The 20,395-nt window shown below is 41.0% G+C and overlaps 1 protein-coding gene across 7 annotated transcripts in view; it reads left to right on the top strand.

Annotated features, from left to right (window-relative positions):
- ARHGEF7 (Rho guanine nucleotide exchange factor 7) overlaps positions 1 to 19,015 on the top strand; it is a 123,917-nt gene extending 104,902 nt beyond the window's left edge. For 5 of the 7 annotated variants that reach the window (XM_081129386.1, XM_081129384.1, XM_081129388.1 and 2 more), the window contains 4 exons: positions 2,694 to 2,783; positions 14,271 to 14,370; positions 14,725 to 14,779; positions 16,287 to 19,015. In XM_081129386.1, coding sequence (XP_080985512.1) covers positions 2,694 to 2,783; positions 14,271 to 14,370; positions 14,725 to 14,779; positions 16,287 to 16,409 — 368 coding nt within the window. In that variant the 3' untranslated portion in view covers positions 16,410 to 19,015. Of the gene's footprint in view, positions 1 to 2,693; positions 2,784 to 5,806; positions 8,877 to 14,270; positions 14,371 to 14,724; positions 14,780 to 16,286 lie in introns of those variants that run through there. The other 2 variants (XM_081129389.1, XM_081129390.1) reach the window with 2 other exon arrangements.
- The last annotated feature ends 1,380 nt before the right edge of the window (positions 19,016 to 20,395 follow it).

Here is a 20,395-nt window from a genome sequence, read left to right as displayed (position 1 = left end):
CAACAGTCCAGTTATGAACAGAGGTCTTGATGGAACTTGGGTTTTAATAGGACTACTGACCTCTGTGTTGAGAACACACGGGCAGAGTTGGGAACAGGGAGACCAGGTAGGAGACTGTGCAGTAGTCCAGGGAGGATGACATAACAGCCTGGGCAAGGTGATTACAACGTACAAGTGAGTTGTGGGCAGAGTTCAGATTTTTTTGAAGATGGAACCTCCAGCAGTGGTTCTCTACTGGGGATGACTTTGCCCCCCAAGGGACATTTAGTAATGCCTGGAGACATTTTTGGTGTCACTAGTGGGTGAGGGTGCTGTTGGCATCTGGCAGGTGAAAGTCAGGGATGCTACTAAACACCCTATAGTACACAAGACAGCTCCACAGCAAAGAATTACAGCAGGGCCTTGAATAATGTTTTGTTATAGCATTGATGAGATGTCATAGGAACTTAACTCTTGTTTATATCAACTAGCGTGTGGTGAAGTTGGTTTCATTATATGTCATTTCGCTTAAAGTTGCAGAACCTATTGATGAGAAGACTTACAGTATCTGACCCCAAACATCAGTAGTGCCATCTATAGTTGAGAAACAGGCCCATGGGATGCTGTTGGATTGGACTCAGGGAGTGTGAAAGTGAGGCTTTCGTCTGTAGGCACTGTGATACAGCAGAGAGTTAACAGGACTCTGAGGTCCGGGGGAAGGTCTGAGCTGGTGGTGAGAATTTCAGAGTTGTTCCCTGTGCTTAGATTGTTTCTCAAGCTGTGAAATTGAATCATCAGAAAAGAGAAAGGACCTGAATCTTAGGAGGTGGGGGAGGTAAGGAGCTAGCAGAAGAAGGACCAGGAGGTCATAAGAAAACCAAGGGTTTTTGTGTGGAGAAAACTTCATCTGTGTGGAACACTGTGTTAACTAGTGCCTGTGCTTAGTAAACCTGGCTCCTTTAAAGTCAAATCTTAATTTTGTAACTAACCTGGCTCCTTTAAAGTCAAATCTTAGTTTTGTAACTTATTTTAATAATTTGTTACATTCAGAATCGTAGAAATTTTTCTAGTTTGTAGAATAGTCTGTGCCACATAGAAAATGTGCTGTCCTCTCATTCGTTTTCCTCCTTTAACCTTCCCGGGAAGCCGGTGCCCTCTCTGACTTCATAATGCTTTCTTGGCACTGAGGAGGTGGCTACTGTCTGTCCTTCTCTGTGTCTGAAGACAATAATCCAGTTACACCAGCTGCACAGAGGGAACGGCTTGCCCCTGGAAGTTACCTTGCAACATCTCCTGAAATTAAACTAGTTAAACATTATCTTTCTTACTCCTAAGAGAGGAGCTTATTATGGGAAACCTATTAAATGATTGGTCCCAATTAGTGAATTTAAGTCAGTTTCTCAGTTGGTCTTAAACTCTTGGTACTGGGGTTTATCTTTTAGTAGGGAATGTTTGACTTGCTCTGTATACAGTGGTACCTCGGTTTTCAAATATAATCCGGAGTTCCGGAAGACTGTTCGAGTTCTGAAATGTTCGAAAACCGAGGGATCAACAGCTGACAGCTAGGCCTCCAGATCTTGCCCTCAGCGGAAGCCGTGTGGCGTGTTCAACTTATGAGGCATGTTCGAAAACCAAAGCATTTACTTCCGGGATTATGGCATTTGTAAACCGAAATGTTCTTCAATGGAGACATTAAAAAACCGAGGTACCCCTGTATATCTATCTTACTATCATAAAGCGATGTCGAGGCTTTATTGTGCAACTTATAAATATTTCAGCATTCTGTTCTTTACACATTTTTATTACAGTAGGTGAACCTTTTAAAAAATACATCCAAGTAATATTTTAGAAAATCTAGGAAAACAAACTAGAGAAACAATTTAACCATAGTATCATATGAAGTATGCTGGGTGTGAGGCTCTGTGCGCAGTACTAATACTATTAGATGCTGTTAAGTGTGGAAGATTTTATTCTCTGTGTCTGATTTCTGAATGTGAAGCCAGTGTCTGGAATAATCCAAAGTTTAAGGAAGAGCTCTGGGATGACACCTTCAAGCTTTAGATTGTGCTTATAAATTTCTTAGATCAAATCTCTAGTAGGAATTCGTCAATGAGAGGAAATGTTCTTTTTAAAGCCTCTGATAAATGTGGTCAGAACGCCTCTCTGGAGAGTTTTGCTTGTCTCCATTCCTACTAGCTGTGGGTGGAGGGAAGACTTTTTCTTTCCGCTATCCACATCAACATTGAGAATTGTCAGGTTTTTTCATTTTTTGCCTGGCATGTGGAAAACTGATGCTTTGTTTTAATTTTCACTTCTTTTCTTAGTGAGTTGAATATTTTTTGTTACCGACTATTTTTGTGAACTGCTTGTTTCTAGTTCTTGCCCTTTTTTAAATTTCAGGATATGCGGTACTGTTTTTCTTATGGATTACTAAGATAACTTTTATGTATTTTGGGTATATTAACCCTTTGTCAGATATGTTGCAGACAAAAAATACTTCAGAAAACTAAAAATTTTTTTTTGATGTAATTATTTTGTAAATATTGGAAAACAGTTTGACAAGAAAATAAAAGGAGAGATTGTCTTGATTGTCATCATTTGGGTTGAGTTGATTTCGAATTCCTCCACTTAATTGTACTAGTTATTTTTAGATTGTGGCATGTTGTACTTGTCTTTTTTAGTTCGATTGTGATATGTTGTGTATCTCTTGACAGGCACAGCTGCTTTGGAAGAAGACGCGCAGATTCTGAAAGTCATCGAAGCTTACTGCACAAGCGCCAAAACACGGCAAACCCTCAACTCAAGTAAGTTTTACAGCAATGTACTAGGAATTGTGGTGGTTCATTTTGTTTAAAATCACAATTAGAAGGAAACTGAGCTCTGGGGGCCTGTGCACGGCCCCTCAGTGTGCTGCCTGAACGGTCCTTAGTGAGCGATGCTTCTGTGGTCTAGCCTGACATCCCCAGATCATTGAAAGGGTCTGAACTGTCAGTAAGATAACTGATTTCTAGAGAAGATTCTACTGGAAAACCTTTAAGTATAAGGTACTGCCAGAATTTATAAAGCCTTCTTTTGCTTAGAAAAGATGTATTCAGACATCAGCAGAAGATTCATTCAGTTCAGTTATTTAAGCTATTTAAACTGTTGGTGTGGTAGTGGGATTTTATTTATTTATTAGCTTCTTAAAATTGTTGTTAAAAATATAAGCAAGGCTTCTTGTTTATAAAAGAGCAAGGCTTCTTTTAGTCTATGCCCTTTTGAAAATGATTGTACTTAAAAATTTTTGGAAGTAGACACCAATCAGTTTATTGGATTTCAGTGCCACTGAAGTTACCTGCATTTTATGCTTGATGTCTAAAGTGAAAAAAATGAATCTACTGTGAGAACGATTAAAAGGGGACTCCTTTTTTTTTTTTTTTTAAACTTCCCTAGTACTTGAGAGTGGAGTGCAGCACAGTGGGGCAGATGGGATAGTACATGTGGTTTGTTCAGAAGAAAGGGGCCAAGTTTACACTTTGCTGATGCTGGGGCCACAGGCATCACAGGGTATCCTTTTGAACTGTTGTTTCTTAGGTGGACTTTTTTCTTTTTTTTTAGAACTGGGTGGTTTATATATTACTCTGGCATAAAATTGATCTCTATTATTTGTATTTTTGGTTACCTTTCCCCCCTGACATTTGGCAAATCACTTATCTCACCTTCATTTTCACTACCCGCAGTATGGTGATTGGAATCAGTGTCCTGTCCTGTTTTTAAACTAATGATGAGAAAAAGAAAAAGTGGGAAAAGAAATTTCAACTGCTTTAGGTTTGTTGAAGGTGAAGATAGGGCTAATAGGTCTAAACCTCAAGTGGCATCTACAGATAATCTAGAAACTTCCTTGTGCCCAGGACATTACATATCCCACCTATGACATTAAGACTTTTTACCCATATTCTCACTGGTGAACATGCCTTTCATAGTGACCAGTCACCAGAGAAGGAGAGAAATGGAAAGGCCTGAATGGACTGCGTGTGCATAAAATCAAGCAATCATTTGTAATTACAGATTACTGTCATTTAAGATATTACATACAGTTTCATACACTTGATGAGATTGTGTTTTAAGTTAATAGGCTATAAAATGTGGCCATAGTTTTTTGGGTTTTGAATTTGAGATGCTAAAGAATTACTCATCTCAACTTCAGTTATTTGAAATAAAAGAGCTTCATGTATGTTTTTGTGTGAGCTGCATTTCTTCATCCAAGAGACAGTGCCCTGTGATGTGCCTATGGCCTTGCTGCTTCTGGCTGCCTGAAAGGAATGGCCCGTAGTTTGTGCAGATCTTTTCTTATCTCATTGCCGTTATTATGTGTTTCTATTTCTCCTTTGCAAGAAAAGCATTGGACAATACATTGATTTTTATTTTTAATATTATGAGCTAATCACTCTGTGGTCTCATATATACAATCATATATGTCCTTAACCTGAACATTCTTAAGAACAGGTCGGATAAGGGAAATTGATCCTTTATGCTGGAAAGATGATATCCTTAATACATTTGGAAATGGGATCAGAGTGAAAGCAGCTCTTCTCATAAAATGTTTAGTGAAGACAGGATAATATATCTTACCTAAAATTCAGCTCAGTTCAGTATACATTTAGATGCCAATAAGACTTTACAAACCAAACATCTTTGGTATTGATTTTCTGTCTCAAGGAGTTAATGACCTTCATAGCCTGTAGGGATTTAGTTGAAGAAATCCAAACTAGGCCACTGCTTGTTTGTTATGGATTTGGTAATGGAATTACTTTGATCAGAAGCAGGAACTGGATGGGGCCAGTAGTGGCTGTCTGTGACATTTCCTGTAACGGAGGGGGCTCTAGTTCCCACTGAGTGTGTCCTTCCAGCACCCTTGGTCCCTGGCCCATTCCAGCCTGCATGTCTCACGCACAGCCGCCTGCCCAGTGTCATCACTCATGGATGCCAACCACTCATGGGCTTATTTCTATCTTCCCATTTTGTTCCCTCTTCCTTCTGTTGTTCTCCTTTTAATATAGTGGCACTACCAGTTCACATTGCTCTTCCTGCCAGCAAAAGGGTCTGCATTGGGGTTGATAACATTTGAGCCAACATGGCTTCCCATATCCACTGGCTGTGTGCTCTCGGGTAGAGATGTGGGGCGATGGGAAGGGGCCTTGAGTGGGAACTGGACCCTATTTAATTCCTTTCTCCATTCTGAAATTTTTACAGAGGTTATAGTTGATAAGGTAAGTTTTAGACCCCCATCATTAAGATGACTTCTGGTGATTTATAGTCTGGGAAAGAGATAGCTGAAGAAGTAAGTCAAAAATCCTTTGAAACTATTTTGCATCAATATCCACTTAATGAACAGGAAATAGTTTTTAACTACATAAATGGTTCCTTTTACAAATAATGTCCTAAATGAGATTATTTGTTAAAAGAATGTGGAATAGAATTGGTTACTTGTTAAATGCCTATGGAAGCATTTGTGGACCTGGGCTTAATTTGAAAAAGATTTAACTGAGGACTTAATAGCAGTATTTTTATAAAGGAACAATTTGGAAACAATATCGTGCTTTAGGTTTATTTAAATAATAATTGATCTGTTTTATTCTAAAGGCTGTGCTAACTTTGTTATTAAAATCCAGCCATAAATAAGGAGAAATGAACATTGTTGCCATTTTTTAACAATATTTTCTCTCTTCCTTCTTTCCCATCACCTTTTGCTTTTGTTCTCATGTTTTTGGTTGTGGCTCTTCCTGTCCGTCCTCCTCATCCCACCTTTGCCTGTCACACCTGTCACTCCATCCCACCCCCGTCTTAGCATGGCAAGGCACTGACCTGATGCATAATCACGTCTTGGCTGATGATGACCAATCAAGTCTAGACTCCTTGGGTCGTCGCAGTAGCCTTTCTCGTTTGGAGCCTTCAGACCTCTCGGAAGACTCTGACTATGACAGTATATGGACAGCCCATAGTTACAGAATGGGTTCTACATCTCGTAAGAGCTGTTGCTCATATATCTCTCACCAGAACTAATGCACTTCTGAGCTTTCTTAACAAATGCTTGTTGTATCGCAGCCTGCTTTTCTTAGATGTTTTCTTGCTGTTCCTTGTCTCTTTTATGTGATATTTTAACAACTTTTGAGAGCATTTCTGATATTTCCCATTGTACTTTGTGGAGGCTTAATTGCCAATTCGAGTATCCATTTGAAGTTACTCACTGTTGAAGGAGATGGTGAATTCACACAGCCAATATACCTAAGGTTCCTTTCTCAGTGGGTAGTGGTGGTTTTATAGCCCTAAACGGTTTGTTTTTTTTAATTCTCAGTGTAGCAACTGTCTCATTTCTTTTTGGATACAGCTATATGAACACTTTTATATTTTATACTGAAACCATACAGGTTTGTGATCTAAGTGCCAGTAACATGGAGGAGACTCTGGCCTTATATATAGTGATCTAAATTTTTTATGTACAATAGACACACTGATCAAGTCATTGTGGAGAGGGAAGAAGAAAAAAGCATGCAACACAATTACTCTGAGTGCAGCTCAGACAGTGTGTTCTGAGGACTCCTCAGGGCACTTGGTAACCATGAAGAGCCATGTGTTGGTGTGGTCTTTGGGCCTTGGAAGCACAGAAGAGCTTGTCCGCACACCCAGCTCTGTGCTTGTCAGTGTGCCACATATGCTCTTCTCTGTGCTCCCCATTTGCCCGTGGGTGGGAGTTTTCCTCTCCAAAGGCCAAATTATTGCCAGAGTTCAGACACTGTCATTATCACACCAAACTTTCCTTAATTGGAGTAATTTCTCTTAAATGGCACTTAGCAAGCCTGTACCACTCTACCGAAGGTTTAAAGTCCAAACTCTGAAGCATTGAGCCTCTGAAAGTGTAGATTAGACTGCTTTCAGAGAGGCATTTTGTATACTTAAAAAGGCTAGTGCTTTGGCTTCAGTCACAGCCTGGCTTCACCCTGACATCCATACTTATACTGCCTGTGATGGACACATTGTTTGTTTTCAGCACTTAGCTTCAGTGAAACTCCATTTACAGCAACTCTGTCCTATGTAACCCTCATCCTTGATTGTAATGGGGTATCTGAGTCTGTTGAAGACTTACGAGTTGCCATGTAACTCACTTACTAGGAAATCTCAGTTTGGGGAGGACTCCCCCACTTTCCTGGGATTTGTTGTAAGGAGATTTCACTGGCCTCACTCAAGACTAATTTCTGCTTCAAAAAGAACTGAATGTGACATGTTGCATTCAGTTGTAGCATCCAAATCCACATCTGGTCATGGCTAGAGGGGAAGAACTGTGTTCTTTCCTATGCATGCACGCTATATCTGATGTTAAAATGGAACCTTAAGGTTGTGTTTTAAGTACTCATTGAAACCAGCTTCAGAAAACAAGATGCCATAACAAACTGGGAATAACATGTTTTCCTTTCTTCAGGGTGGCTGTAATTCCAGGTGGCTGTGAATTCTCTCTTCCCTCACCATACCTCCTTCCCCAACCCATGTATTCAGTGTTCTGATCTTGTTTGCACAGAGACAACTCTGATGCACTATGTCATTGTTTCCTGGGAGCTGGGTCCTGTTGCTCACAAGCCCAGAGGTGCTAGTGAACTCCCGGCAGTAGCATATTGCTTAGAAAGTCGGACAGCTTCAGTACTGCATGCAATGGGGTCATTGGGAAAACTGATAATTCCACATATCTGTCTGTTTTCAAGCTTATGACATCTGGAGATTTCATATTTTTATATCAATTAATATAAATAAGAAATTTGAGGAGCAATCTTTTAAAATTAAAGCCCAGTATTAACTCACAATAGAGATGGGGTTTATATATGTTAGGCCAAATAGCAAATGGAATTTTTGGAAAGCTATACTACAAAGTTCATACGCTCACTCAATATCATGCAAGGAGTTTAGAAGCAATTTTGTTTTATATTACATAGAGTAGTCACCTTTTCTGATATTAATAGAACATCTCTTTGTTTGCTTTGAGACTATAATAATTGGTGCATTGGCCTCAATGCCTTTGCCATGCCTTAGTAAACTTGGGTTGCCTATGTCATGTGCTGAATATACCACAGCATTGAAGTACAGTTGCTGCACTTGGATTTTTCTGCAACACTAAGTATCATTTGGGTTGTCTTAATGAGACATTTTCATTTTCTATACACCGAAGTTTTGACACTTTCCCATCATTCCTTTTGTACTAGTTTAAAGCCATTTTGACGATGATTTTTGTTGATGCTAAGATCATTGCACAATAACAACCTGGCTTTTTGTTTGTTTGGATTTGTTTGGAATGTCTGGCACCATTAGCTCTTGTGATCTGGTTGGAAGTATTAGTGCCACAGACCTGAAAACAGTTCTTGTGTGGCAGTGGTGATAAGGCGTCCAAAGGGCCGTGTTTCTACTTCTGTGGAACTTTAGTCATGCTGAAATAGTATTTTATGTTTATACAATTCTGTAATATCTATGTGTACAGTTAGTATTATAATGAAAGGATGAAGAATCTGAACTAGAAGGTAGGTTTAAGCCATTATCAGGCCCTTTGCAAATGGCCTAAATGGTGTTCCCATTGAATTAACACTTGCCACAAATATATAAGCTATATTAATTGTGTTTTGCATAAAATTGCCAAAACACAGTAATGTGTATATAGTGGTATAAGAACTGGAAAAATTTATATATTGTGCTTTTTATCTGTGAATGGGAAAGCCATTTTTAGTGGGTGACTGCCCTTTGAAGACTCAGTTGGATGTATACCTGAATGTTGCATTGTATTGTACAGTATCATATTATTGTTTGTGGTTGCATATGGCAATGAAGTGTTTGTTTTATAAAAAAAGACATCTGTTATGTACAGTTGAAATAAATTTTGCATTTGCTAGCCTGTGGCTTTTAATATTTGTTACGGGGGGAGGGGGAGTAGCATAGTTTGCAGTTTAATATGATTTGGCTGTTCTCATGAAGGCAGGCCAGGCAATAGAACACTTTCTATCTGCCTTGATAGAGAAGCTTGCACTTTCTTAGGTTAAATATGTTCTAAACAATACAAGGTTACTCCTTGTACATTTTTATTTCATCTATTTTCCTTTAATTTTTTTTAACAAGCTTTCAATCACTAGAAGGTATGTCTTCAGAATGAAGCATCTCGTTTTTGTTTTTTGGGGGGTGTGTGTGCGCGCGCACATAAATAGATAAAAACCCCAACTTTAATGTTTTCTTATTTAGACTAAGGTCAGTTTTTATTTTTGTTTTTTAAAGTGCATGCCCAGTTTACTAGGAAAAGCAGAATAAGAGGAAAGGAAAAGAAATACCTGTGCCAGCGTGGCGCTAGGACAAGGCGCAAACTATGAACAAACGCAAATCATTCTCTAAAGAGAATCCTCGTATTTCCGTTTCCTAAGAAAAATAAATTAGACTTATAGCCATAAATAGCAAAGCAGCCTTTTGGAGAGATTTTATTAAGTAGATTTTTTAAAGTGTAATATTTTGCTTCATTCTGAAATTTATCTCAATTTCAATTGAGTGTAAATAGATGCAGATATTAGAAATACTAAGAGTTTAAGAAGTGAGTTTTGCTACAAATATACTAGATTGCTGGCCAGATAGGCAGATGGTCTTTTCTGATAAACTATTTCTAGGCTTTTGGTGGAGGCCAACTCTCATTTGTACACACACACACACCGTGCTCATGCCTTGGATTTCACAGTCGTGTGTTGTTAGATTAGACACAGAAATTGTGTTCTAACAACTAAGTCAGATCAGGCACCAAAGTAGTGTTCTGACAACCAAGACAAGCGTGCCTGGGGCAAGTCATCTGTCTATAAAATGGAAGTATTCAATCAATCTGTGTTTCTCAAATAAAAGCCCATAGTTCTCTGGGGTTCTCTGAATGTTTTAGGGGGCAGGTTTTTAAGCTCTGGGGTTCTGTGACAACTTTAGAGAGCAGGGTTCTAAGTGTGTCTCCAGCTTCTGGATCACACCTCTGAGTTCCCCCCAGGGGCCCCAGTGCCTACTGTCTCTCCAGCTGTGTGGTGCAGAGTGACCCCTGCTGGTGACTGTGGGGAACTGTCATTACCTGTTTGTCTGCAGCCATTGGCGGCTGGATCCCAAGCATGTACAGACCTGTTCTTGGAGCCCTCAAGTTTGGGAAAAGCTGGATTGGTGCTAAGTATAAATTATTGTTTCTTTATATTTACTCCCATATTGAACAACAAAACCAACCAGCATTTGTGTGTGTGTGTGTTTATAGACAGGATTTGAGGTTAGTCGAGGACTCGTCAGATTGTTACCCGGAAAACTGCAAAATGTTAATGCTGAAGAAAAAGAGTTCAGCACTCAGACAGATTTAGGAATTGCTGAATTAAACTTCAACAGGTATTTCTACTGCAAACCTCCTGAAAACCTTAACAATGTTACATGTGCCCTGTGAATCTCTAAGAAGTGGCTGTATAGCATTCAGCATTTTCCAAAATGATGTGTTGCAGAAACCCATTATCTCCTGTAAAACACAGATTTTGGGAAACACAGATCTTGAGTGTACTAGAACCATCATGAACTTGTTCATCTGTGTCTCAGACCTTTTAGAGGATTTTTAAATAAAGCGATAGAACATTTTTGGTAGTTTTGCTGTTAAATTGTTTTTCCAACCTAAGTAATTCAGGCAAAACATGCTGCGATGATACCTCTGAAAATACTTCAGTAATCTTTGAGGTAACGTGTTAAATCTGTTTACTTTCTAAAACTTTGTTCTTAAAGAAATAGTCACCTTATAAACCTGGCTGGAGAATATCTATCGCTTAGTGGTTTTGTTGAAAGACCTAACATTTTTTCAGTCATTTTTAAAAAATATGTTATATTGTAACTAGGCAGGTTATTAGGCTCCTATGGGTTTCTATGCCGGAAATAAATAATCTTCATTAACAAGCCTTCTAGCTCACCATCAAATCCATAAATGACATTTTTTTATATTGGCACATCTCAGGAATCAAGCAGTTTAGTACATCTGTCTATAGTATTTTCAACTTAACTTTCTTTTGTCTTTCTTAGATATTTTTTATTGCCTTTTAGAGAGAGAGGAAAGGAGAGGGAGAGAGAAAAACATTGATGTGAGTGAGAGGGGAACATTGATTGGCTGCCTCCTGCACACCCCACACCGGGAATCAAGCCCATAAACCAGGCATGTGCCCCAGCGGGGAATCGAACTGGCAACCTTTTGATGCACAGGATGATGCCAACCAACTGAAGTACGCTGGTCAGGGCTCAGACTTAACATTTTTGTAATATATAGTTGAATTCTTCTTGTGTGCTTTTAAGTGTATTTAAAATAAGAACCATGTCACGCATGTATACAACTGTTATACCAGTTCTTACAGATTTTAGTTTCTCTGATTTAGTTATGTTACATAACAGAATTTAAGGCTTTTATCTTTATAGATTCATCTGGCAAAATATTTATAAAATGTAATTTTTAAATTAATCCTCAGAACAGCTGTATAGAGGTGGTTAGTTTTGTTCTTGTATTTTACCAATAATGGAATTGCAGCTCAGTGGTTAAGTGAGGGGCCTGAGTTTATTGACGACTCCCACAGATGGGGTGTGAGTGTGAGTTCAGGTAATCCCAACCCCTCTGCAGGACAGCTGACTGCTGTCTGACCCTCTTTACAAAGTGGATACCCCTTATGATTCTATTTTATGTTATTTGAACATTTTAATACTGCAAATATAGTGTAAATAGGTTGCCTAGGAAGCTAGAAGATGCAAAAATAATTGAAATGTGTAGAATTTAATATTCCCTCAAGTGCTGTTATACAGAACATTTTCAACCTCTTGTCTCCTTAATCCATTTGAAGAAATGTTGTATTACAAACTGAATGTGACAGATACATAATTGATAACTTTTTTGATTTGACTGTAACACAGTCAACAACTGTTTGGACTCAAAGCAGGTACCAGTTGAAAAATTTATGAGCCATTTAAATTGTCTGATGTCATCAGTTTGCTTCTCTCCACAGTGCAAATTAAATTTATTTTCTACATATCTGAATCTATGAATCCTTTTCTCTTTTTCTAGGAAAATAGCACATGAATTAACTTCCTTATAAAAACGCGGGTAACATTTACATTTGTATCAGAAGCGCAGGATTTTCCTCAGCCTTCAGAATTTTTAAGCTGGCTGGTATTCCTGTATTTTCTCAGTAATTTGTCTCACATACCGGTTTCCTTCTTAAGCAGTATTTCCCCAAGTAGCCCAGATGTCCCAACAGCATTCCCCATTAATCCAGAAGGCGAAGGAGAAGAGAGGCCACAGCCTTTCATGGCGCCATGGCACCTGCAGCAGGCAGTACCCCGGGAGGCGGGTTATTGCCAGCATCATAATGTCTTTAGAGATGTGTTCCTTTCTGAGACCATGTCTTGAAGGACATTACACTCTGTCTAAAAAGTAATTTCCTGGCTGTGCAGGTCACTGTGTGAAGGGTAGAGTGTGGCCTTGAGGGGTATGAGCGAAGCCACGCCTCCCACTGCCTGACAGCGACAAGATCTGCTGGTCCAGGATTTGCAGCGTGGTGGGAATGCCTTTGAAATAGTATTTGACAACCTATGTACAGACATACTCCCATATACCAGCTTTTTAAGGCTTGTGACAAAATTCTAAGTACTGCATTTGATTGTAATAGTAAAGATATTCTTAGTACACATAAAGACCCTTCCCTTTATTGGTGTAAAAAAATGCATGTATAGAAGCTTGTGCTGTGTAACATAAAATTGTATTTGCTTACCCAGAGCTTAGTTTTCTTATACTTGAGATAACAAAGGAGGAGGCCAGCATCTCGATTTTGTTCTGTTCTGAACGTTACAGTTTCCCAGCGTGCTTGTATTTGATACCCCTCCCAATCTGTGAGACTGGGACAGGGAAAGCTTTGCAGATGTACAGATGGCAGCAGGGAGAGACTTGGCCAAAGCCCTGAGTCCTTTTACCCGTGGTGTGCCGCCGTGGGAATGATAGAGGCACTCTCTGGATGTCAGTAACATTTTATGAGCCCCCCTCTCATCCAGCCTTGATAGCGATTGTTAATCATGTTCCATTCAGAGGAGTAAAAGCTTACAGCACAATGCTGGTGAAACTGTTCTTTAAAATCAAGCTGTTAAAGCATTGGTCTTGTTCTGAACGTTCCCAGGATACAAGGATGTACAATAAGTGCCATCTTATAATTTGTTGAACTTTTAGGAAGGCAAGTTAAAGATAAACCAGAAAAAACAAAATCAAGCAAGTTAAGCCACCATCTGTGTAATTAGCATATATCGACATCAAATGTATTTTTTAATGGAGAAATGTTTACTTTATCACAGTACCACTTGCAGGTATTTGTTCTCTTGTAGACTATATCCTTCCTCAAATTTGCATCTCATGTAATTTTTCAAAAATATAAATGATATGTGTTATAGTGTTAGATAGCCTTTAGTATTTTCTTTAAGATTTTTTTCCCTTGTATCCTTAAGTAAGATTTGATTTTCCTTTCTCATCTTTTAAAATAAATATTTGGGTTTCTCATTTAATTTTTAAAGTACCTATTTTGTGGCAAACATTCATTGAGATACTGTCCTAGGCACCCTGTTGTGCTTGGGAGTTGGTTAAATGGCATAAACTTCTCTGACATTATGAACCGTTTAACTCCATTTGGAAAAAAATGTGTATATTCCAGGGAATGTAGAATAAAGTTTTCATAAAAGAACCAAGTGATAAATTTCACTTTTTCTAAGTTATGTGCCATAATATCTTTTATCTTTAACTGCCACTGTAGAGTTAAGTGTTTTAATTGCCAGTTTTTTAAACATTCATAAACACTCAGCATTATGTACTATATAGACTGACACATCTTTCTGAGATTCCTGGAATATGTCTTAAGGTTTTGTTGATTGGGATATTTATTCCAAAATACCCAGGACACTATGGGCAAAACCTTTAACTTACTACCGGGTTTAATTGATCCATAATGCAGATTTAGAAACTGAAGCTGAATAAATTAGAAAAAGGCTGTTTCCTTTCGTCTATGATGCTTTAGGTATGAAGAAGACTGGGTTCAGTAGACTGAGGTAAAGAAAACTGGCAAAAGTTGCCTTTCCCTCTTTTATCCAGAAACTAATTTTTTTAATGTATAATCTCTGGAATTTAATGTTAATATTTAAATAGTGTTGTATAGTGAGATTCTTTTTAGTTTTGCTGTGGTATTAACCTGTGGGATTTTTTTGTGTTTTTTTAATGATGATAGGTTCACGTAAAGAATCTGCACCACAAGTTTTGCTTCCAGAAGAAGAAAAAATTATAGTTGAAGAAACTAAAAGCAATGGTCAGACAGTGATAGAAGAAAAGTAAGACGTATTCCAGTATCTTAAAGCAGGCATGCGGGTGTGCGCAGGAGGGGGGGTGTGTGGAGGGGCGTGGATGGTTGTGTGGAGCAGAGGGTGAGGGTCGGTGGGGAGGGGAAGAGTGGAGTACTGGCCTCAGGAAATGCCAGGAGGGCTGGGTATGACTTCAGAAGCTACTGCTTTGTGTCCTCATGGACCGGAGTTAACATTGACTAGGCTCTAACTTCCCGTCGGAAGGAGTTGCATGCTCTGAGGTCCGTGAGTTTAGGTGCTCAGGGAGGGCGGCAGAGCAGCCGTTTATTTCGCCTGCCGCCGCGTGTCTCCGGGCGGAGCGCTTCATTCCATTTTCTCTCCTAGGAGTCTTGTTGATACGGTCTATGCATTGAAGGACGAAGTCCAAGAATTAAGACAGGTGAGTCATCATCAGTTTCTGTTTCTTTTAAATATGTTTTTATTGATTTCAGATAAAGGAACTTGAGAGGGGGAGAGAGAGAGAGAAACATCAATGATGAGAGAATCGTCCACCAGCTGCCTCCTGTGCACCCCCCGCTGGGGATCGAGCCAACCCAGGCATAATCAGTTTTTTAATCTTTTTTTTTTTTAATGGGGGAAAAGAGGAAAACACTATATTGAAAATGAAGCCAGATGTCCTTAAGCAAAATAATACAGAAAAGATCCTGGCCTGAATGGTTGAGTGTCATCCCATGCACCTAAAGGTTGTTGGTTCAATCCCCTGTTTGGGGCACATACAGAAGGCAACTGATCAATATTTCTCTCTCACATCGATGTGCTCCCCCCCCCCGCCATTCCTCTCCGTAAGGGTATCCTCATCGTTTCAAATATCTAAAGTACCATCTAATTAAAAGTTTTATTAACTATCGACTGTGACTATTCTCTTTTTAGTGTAACACATGGATCTTGTTCTTGAGAAACCAAAACAAGTCAGTTAGACGAAGTGTATTTTGTGTATGTATATTATTTATACAAATGGCTTCGGTCTCCAAGGAGGGAGTAGTAAGTGCTGCCTCACAAGCCAGGAGGTTAGAGGGGAGGCCGAGGAGAAGTGGGAGCGCAGTGTGGTCTGGGGTTGGGCACGTGCTCAGAGCTGCCTCTCAGCCACCATCAGCAGTGTCTCAGGCAGCTTCCAAGTCCTTTTCTTCCTCTGAGGGCTTTGGATTTGTGCCTCACCCTTGGCAGTGGGATGTATCTTTGTGTGTGCACCTTCCCTGTGCAGAGGTGTGACTGGGTGCAAACTGGATGGAAGTAGGTGCTTATATTCATTTGGTTGCTGTTACTTCCATCCCTACATAACTCTCTAAGATCTTTACAAGATGTGAAAAGTAGGGGGGATGCGAGTTGTTGCTTTTGCTATTTGCAGCCTTTTTCTTAGAGTTATATCATAGAGATTCTCTCCAATAGTAGGAACTTAAATTGTAGGAGACAATGGGACTGTTATCTTCATTTGTGATTTGTCTTGGCCCCCAGGAGCACCTGTGTGGTAAGGAGCCCCAAGTGTCTATTTGCACATTTGGGCAGTCCTCTTGAATACTACCATGACCACAGCACAGGGCAGATTTCGGCCTGGGATTTTTCTTTTAAAAAAAAATATTTTGATTGATTTTTAGAGAGAGAGAAAGGGATAGGGAGAGAGAAAGAGAAACATCAATGTAAGAGCAGAACATCGATCAGCTGCCTCCTGCACGCCTCCTGCTGGGGATTGTGCCCACAACCCGGATATGTGCCCTGACCGGGAATTCAACTGGCAGCCTTTTGGTTCATGGGACTACACTCAACTAATTGAGCCACGCCTGCCAGGGCTAGCCCAGGATTTCAGTTGGCGAGGCCCCCAAGTCTCCTGGGTAGAATAAAGTCCTCTCCAGAGCTCTGCACAGTTAGTATCCTGTCTGCTTCATTTACAGGATAACAAGAAGATGAAGAAATCTCTGGAGGAAGAGCAGAGAGCCCGCAAAGACCTGGAAAAGCTGGTGAGAAGAGTTCTAAAGAACATGAACGACCCTGCCTGGGACGAGACCAACCTCTAAGGAATGTCCTTGGCTCTATCTTGAAGACCAGTTACGAGACCAAGCTAGGAACCCCATGACCCAGCCGGTGTGACATTCAGGACCAGGGGGAGGGCTGATGGAGATCCTCTTGCTTCCTGTGCATACAAAAGCTGGAGTTTACGAGAATAGCAACAGTCACATTGTTTCTGAAGAATCCAAACATGAGGTATAGACACTGAGGGCATACTGCATTAATCTTACTCTGGTAACATCTCAATTACCTCATTTTGCAATAAGTGCAGTGACTCACTACAAATCCTGGTCTTTTAGGCCCTTGTTGAATCTATATAAGTATATATACGTGTTCCTTGTAAATACCCCATTTTGAATGCATACCCATGATTGTTGTTTCTGGGCTGATACCTGTGCTAGGACTTCTTCCCACTAACCTTTCTGGTCCCCTGACCTAGAAGTCGTGTTTCGGCTCGCAGGAAAACAGAGACCCAGAGGGGCCAGGGCGGCTTTTGGTAGATGCCTGTTTCTCCACCACCGTAGTCTCCACAGTGCTCTGAAAGTACTTCCCACTTTGGTTGCCTAATAATTTAACCTTATTTATAGCTGCAAAGACACTTGAATGCCATTTGAAAGTCTTCTGTTAAAGCAGTATTGATGTCACCAACGTGGGTGGCTCTGATGCCACACTCTGGCTGATTGAGGGTCTGGCCTCAGCCAGGACTCCAAGGAAATCCCACACGCACCACCACGTCCAGCTGCAGGCGCACCCTCTTTTCTGCTTCGTGTGAATCCTGTGATCATCAGTCTTCACTGACCTGGCGACATCATTCAGACTTATATGTGGGCTAGTTTAATAACTTGACAAAGTGCACTGTTTCGTTCTCCCTCAAGAGACAGCTTCCCTAGAACCTGTAAATAAAATGTCTTGTTATGTATCTGCAGCCGTGAGGGCGAGTCAAGGTGGTGCTGGGGGCTGCCGTGGATGGGCAGGATTTCTGTGTCAGGCCAGCGTGCGCCCTGAGCTCTGTGCTACCATCAGGGTGCAGCAAGCATTACGGCAGTGCTCACTGGGAGAGGAATAAGCAATATCCACCTTAAATTCCACCTGAGGAAGGACAGTTTTGGTGTGGGCCCATTCCTTCCGTCTCCAGACTGCAGAGCAGATGGAGGGGGAAGCCGGTCCTCGCCTGGCTCCACTGACATCTGGGCCAGGGCCTCTCGGAGCCTCAGCAGCCCCTGGGCAGGAAGCCCCAGCCTTGGAGATAGGATCACAGTGTCACAGGGACCGTGCTTTCCGTTTCCTTCTTCTAAAGAGGTTGTTTTAAAGTGAGATGACTTCTTCATGGAACAAGTGTTAATCTTTAAAAAGCAAAATCACAGCACTGTGCATTGAGACTTCTCAGAAATACCCATTGGGCATCAGCTGTGACCTTTTGTGATTTTCTATCTATTTATTGGTCAAGTGACCCTGTAATTGCATCAGAATCTTTGATGCCTGTGAACCGGGCAACTTTGGAACTAGTTGGTTTTCTGGTTGTCCATGGTTCTTGTTCCATGCCCTTGCTAATCAGTCCCTATGCCCGCCCATCTTCCCCTGGAGGGCAGTTACTTGAGCCGGCCCCCTCCGGGCTGCAAGCTCAGCAGGTGTGTCCTGGGCCCAGCATTGACCTGCCCACACTTGACCTTTCAACTAGAATTGCCAATTTTCTGTACTTAGCATTTGTTCATTAGTGCTAGGACTAGAAAAGATTGTCTTTTTTTTTTTTTTGCAAGCCCTATTTTTACAGTAGTATTTTTTTGGTGATGCATAAGACATTGCAGTGAAAAATAATTAAATTTGAGTGTACCGGAGTTTGCTGTCTTTAAGCAAATTTTAACTCAGGAACAACATTCATCACCTGATCTCTCCACCACTTCGCGATGAGCAACATTGCTGTCAGCATCCCGGATGGGTCTCTTACAGAACCTGCCTTAACTGTTGATTAAAGCGACAAGTGCGACCACTTGTGTTGCGACCACTTGTGTTTTCCCTGTCTTTTCCCCTGATGGGGTGATGGTTGAAATGCCCATGTGATGCGTTACCTTTCTTCCCTAGGATCCAATATTTTACTAAACATTTTAGGGAGCAGAGAAAATGCATCTGAGAGCAATTCTTTCTACAAACCTGCCCTATTTTATAAACAGACTGATACGTTTCTCCATGTGACCTTCTGAGGGGCTGGGAGTTGATGGGAACGGTAGAAAGTGGCACTGTTTACCCGAAGGGTTACTTCTCCACTCTCACCTTTCATGGTCAAGGAGACGAAGCCATTCCTGTCCTAACATGTGAAGCACTTTTATTTCCCCACGATACTGAGATGTGGCATCGGAAGCTCTGTCCACTGTGCTTGTGGAGTGTGCCTGTCGAAGTGTGCCAGGGCATCCGAGCGTCGAAAACCTCCCGGCTTTGTGTGGACTTCCTGCTGTCCCTCACTTCATTTCTCCAGGACACATGGGGTCCCCGTTTACAGCAGTGGGGACACTTCACACAAATGCCGCAGACTGTCCTGGCGCTGACTACTCACGCTACATTGTTGTAATTATTAAACTGATTATTTTTCTTATGTTACAAATATGTCACTTTATTTTCTATGAGGTGTTTTGTGTGTGTGTGCGCGCGCGCGTGGCCTTTACACTTTTTTGACAGTTTTTTATATTTTTAAATTCTGGGGTGAATTTTTGACATTGGAAAATATGACGTTTGCCTTTAAAATCTAGAGTTTGGGAGTATTTGAAGATACAAGATTAGGAAATTGAACTGACACTGTTAGGTGTGGCCTCCACTTTGTAGTAGAATAATGACTTTCGTCTGGGGAGATGCTCAGTAAACCATGTTGTGGGGTTGAACGAGTGACAGCATTTTTCAAGATTTCGGAGGCCCTTACAGGAATGTCGTGACAACAGAAAGTTGCGTGTCTGTTACCAGCCTTTTCCGACTCCCTCCAGGCAGGGCCTCCCTGGCCAGCTAGGAGGACTGGAAAACAGTGGTCAGGGAAGGAAACAGCCACGAGTTAAACTGCCAAGCTGGGAGTGCATAGAAAGTTCTCCTTCCCTCTCAGAGTTTCTGCCCTTCAGCCTCGGGAGTGGAGCTGTAGCACTGCCATCTCAGTCACTGTGGTTTCCATCAGATAACTTAGTAACCACTGTCTGTCCTCTTTGTACCAGGTTTTCAGGAGGTAAATGGTTTGTGTATCTTGCAGAAAAGCCGGTCTGTCCTCATGCTGGTATAACTTGCATCTGTGTGGTGGTTCACATTTTTCACAGCCCTCTAATATTCCCTCTAACCCTCCAGAAGGCAGGCCTGCCAAGGTGGTGAGGACGGATAGCCAGGCCACCCTGCAGCTGTGAAGGACAGTGCTTCCCAGTTGAGAGCTCTGCCTGGGACAAGGGAGCCTGAGGCTGGAAGCCTGGGTCCCCGCTGGGTGTGGGGTGATGGGGTGTCTCTGGAAGGGCTTTCTGAGTTCAAGATGAAGCAGCCTCTGCCCAGTATGTCCATGCACCTGGCTCTGCTCTCAGCCATACAGGGTAGAGTGACTGTAGGCCGAGGGGCGTGCCTGGCTGCCGAGAACCCAAATGCAGCTGGTATCCAGAGTTTAGAGGATTCCCATTTCCAGCTAAAATGAGTAGGCATTAAAAAAATCACTTGTGTTGAATTGCATTGTGAATAGAATTCATGGTACATTGGACACTTCTAATTTGAATTGTTTGTCTTATGGGGAGCAGTTTAGGCATTTATTTTTTTTTGCTAGCCTTTAGTTATAAGATAACCTGCTCATAGGGAAGATACAAGTTACACAAGGATATGAAGTGAAAAGCGGTATTTCCCTCCCAATATCCTCTCCTTCCACAAAAGTAACCAGTGTGATGTGTCTTATCTATTCTTTGTTCATTTGGGCAAATGCAAACATATGTATTCGTGTCTACAATATCATTCCCCACAAATGAGGTCTACTTCTCAAACTTGCCTTTTT

Source organism: Miniopterus schreibersii (assembly GCF_964146895.1).
Source record: "Miniopterus schreibersii genome assembly, chromosome: 2".
Classification (NCBI taxonomy): domain Eukaryota; kingdom Metazoa; phylum Chordata; class Mammalia; order Chiroptera; family Miniopteridae; genus Miniopterus; species Miniopterus schreibersii.
This window is presented reverse-complemented; position numbering and strand designations above follow the sequence as displayed.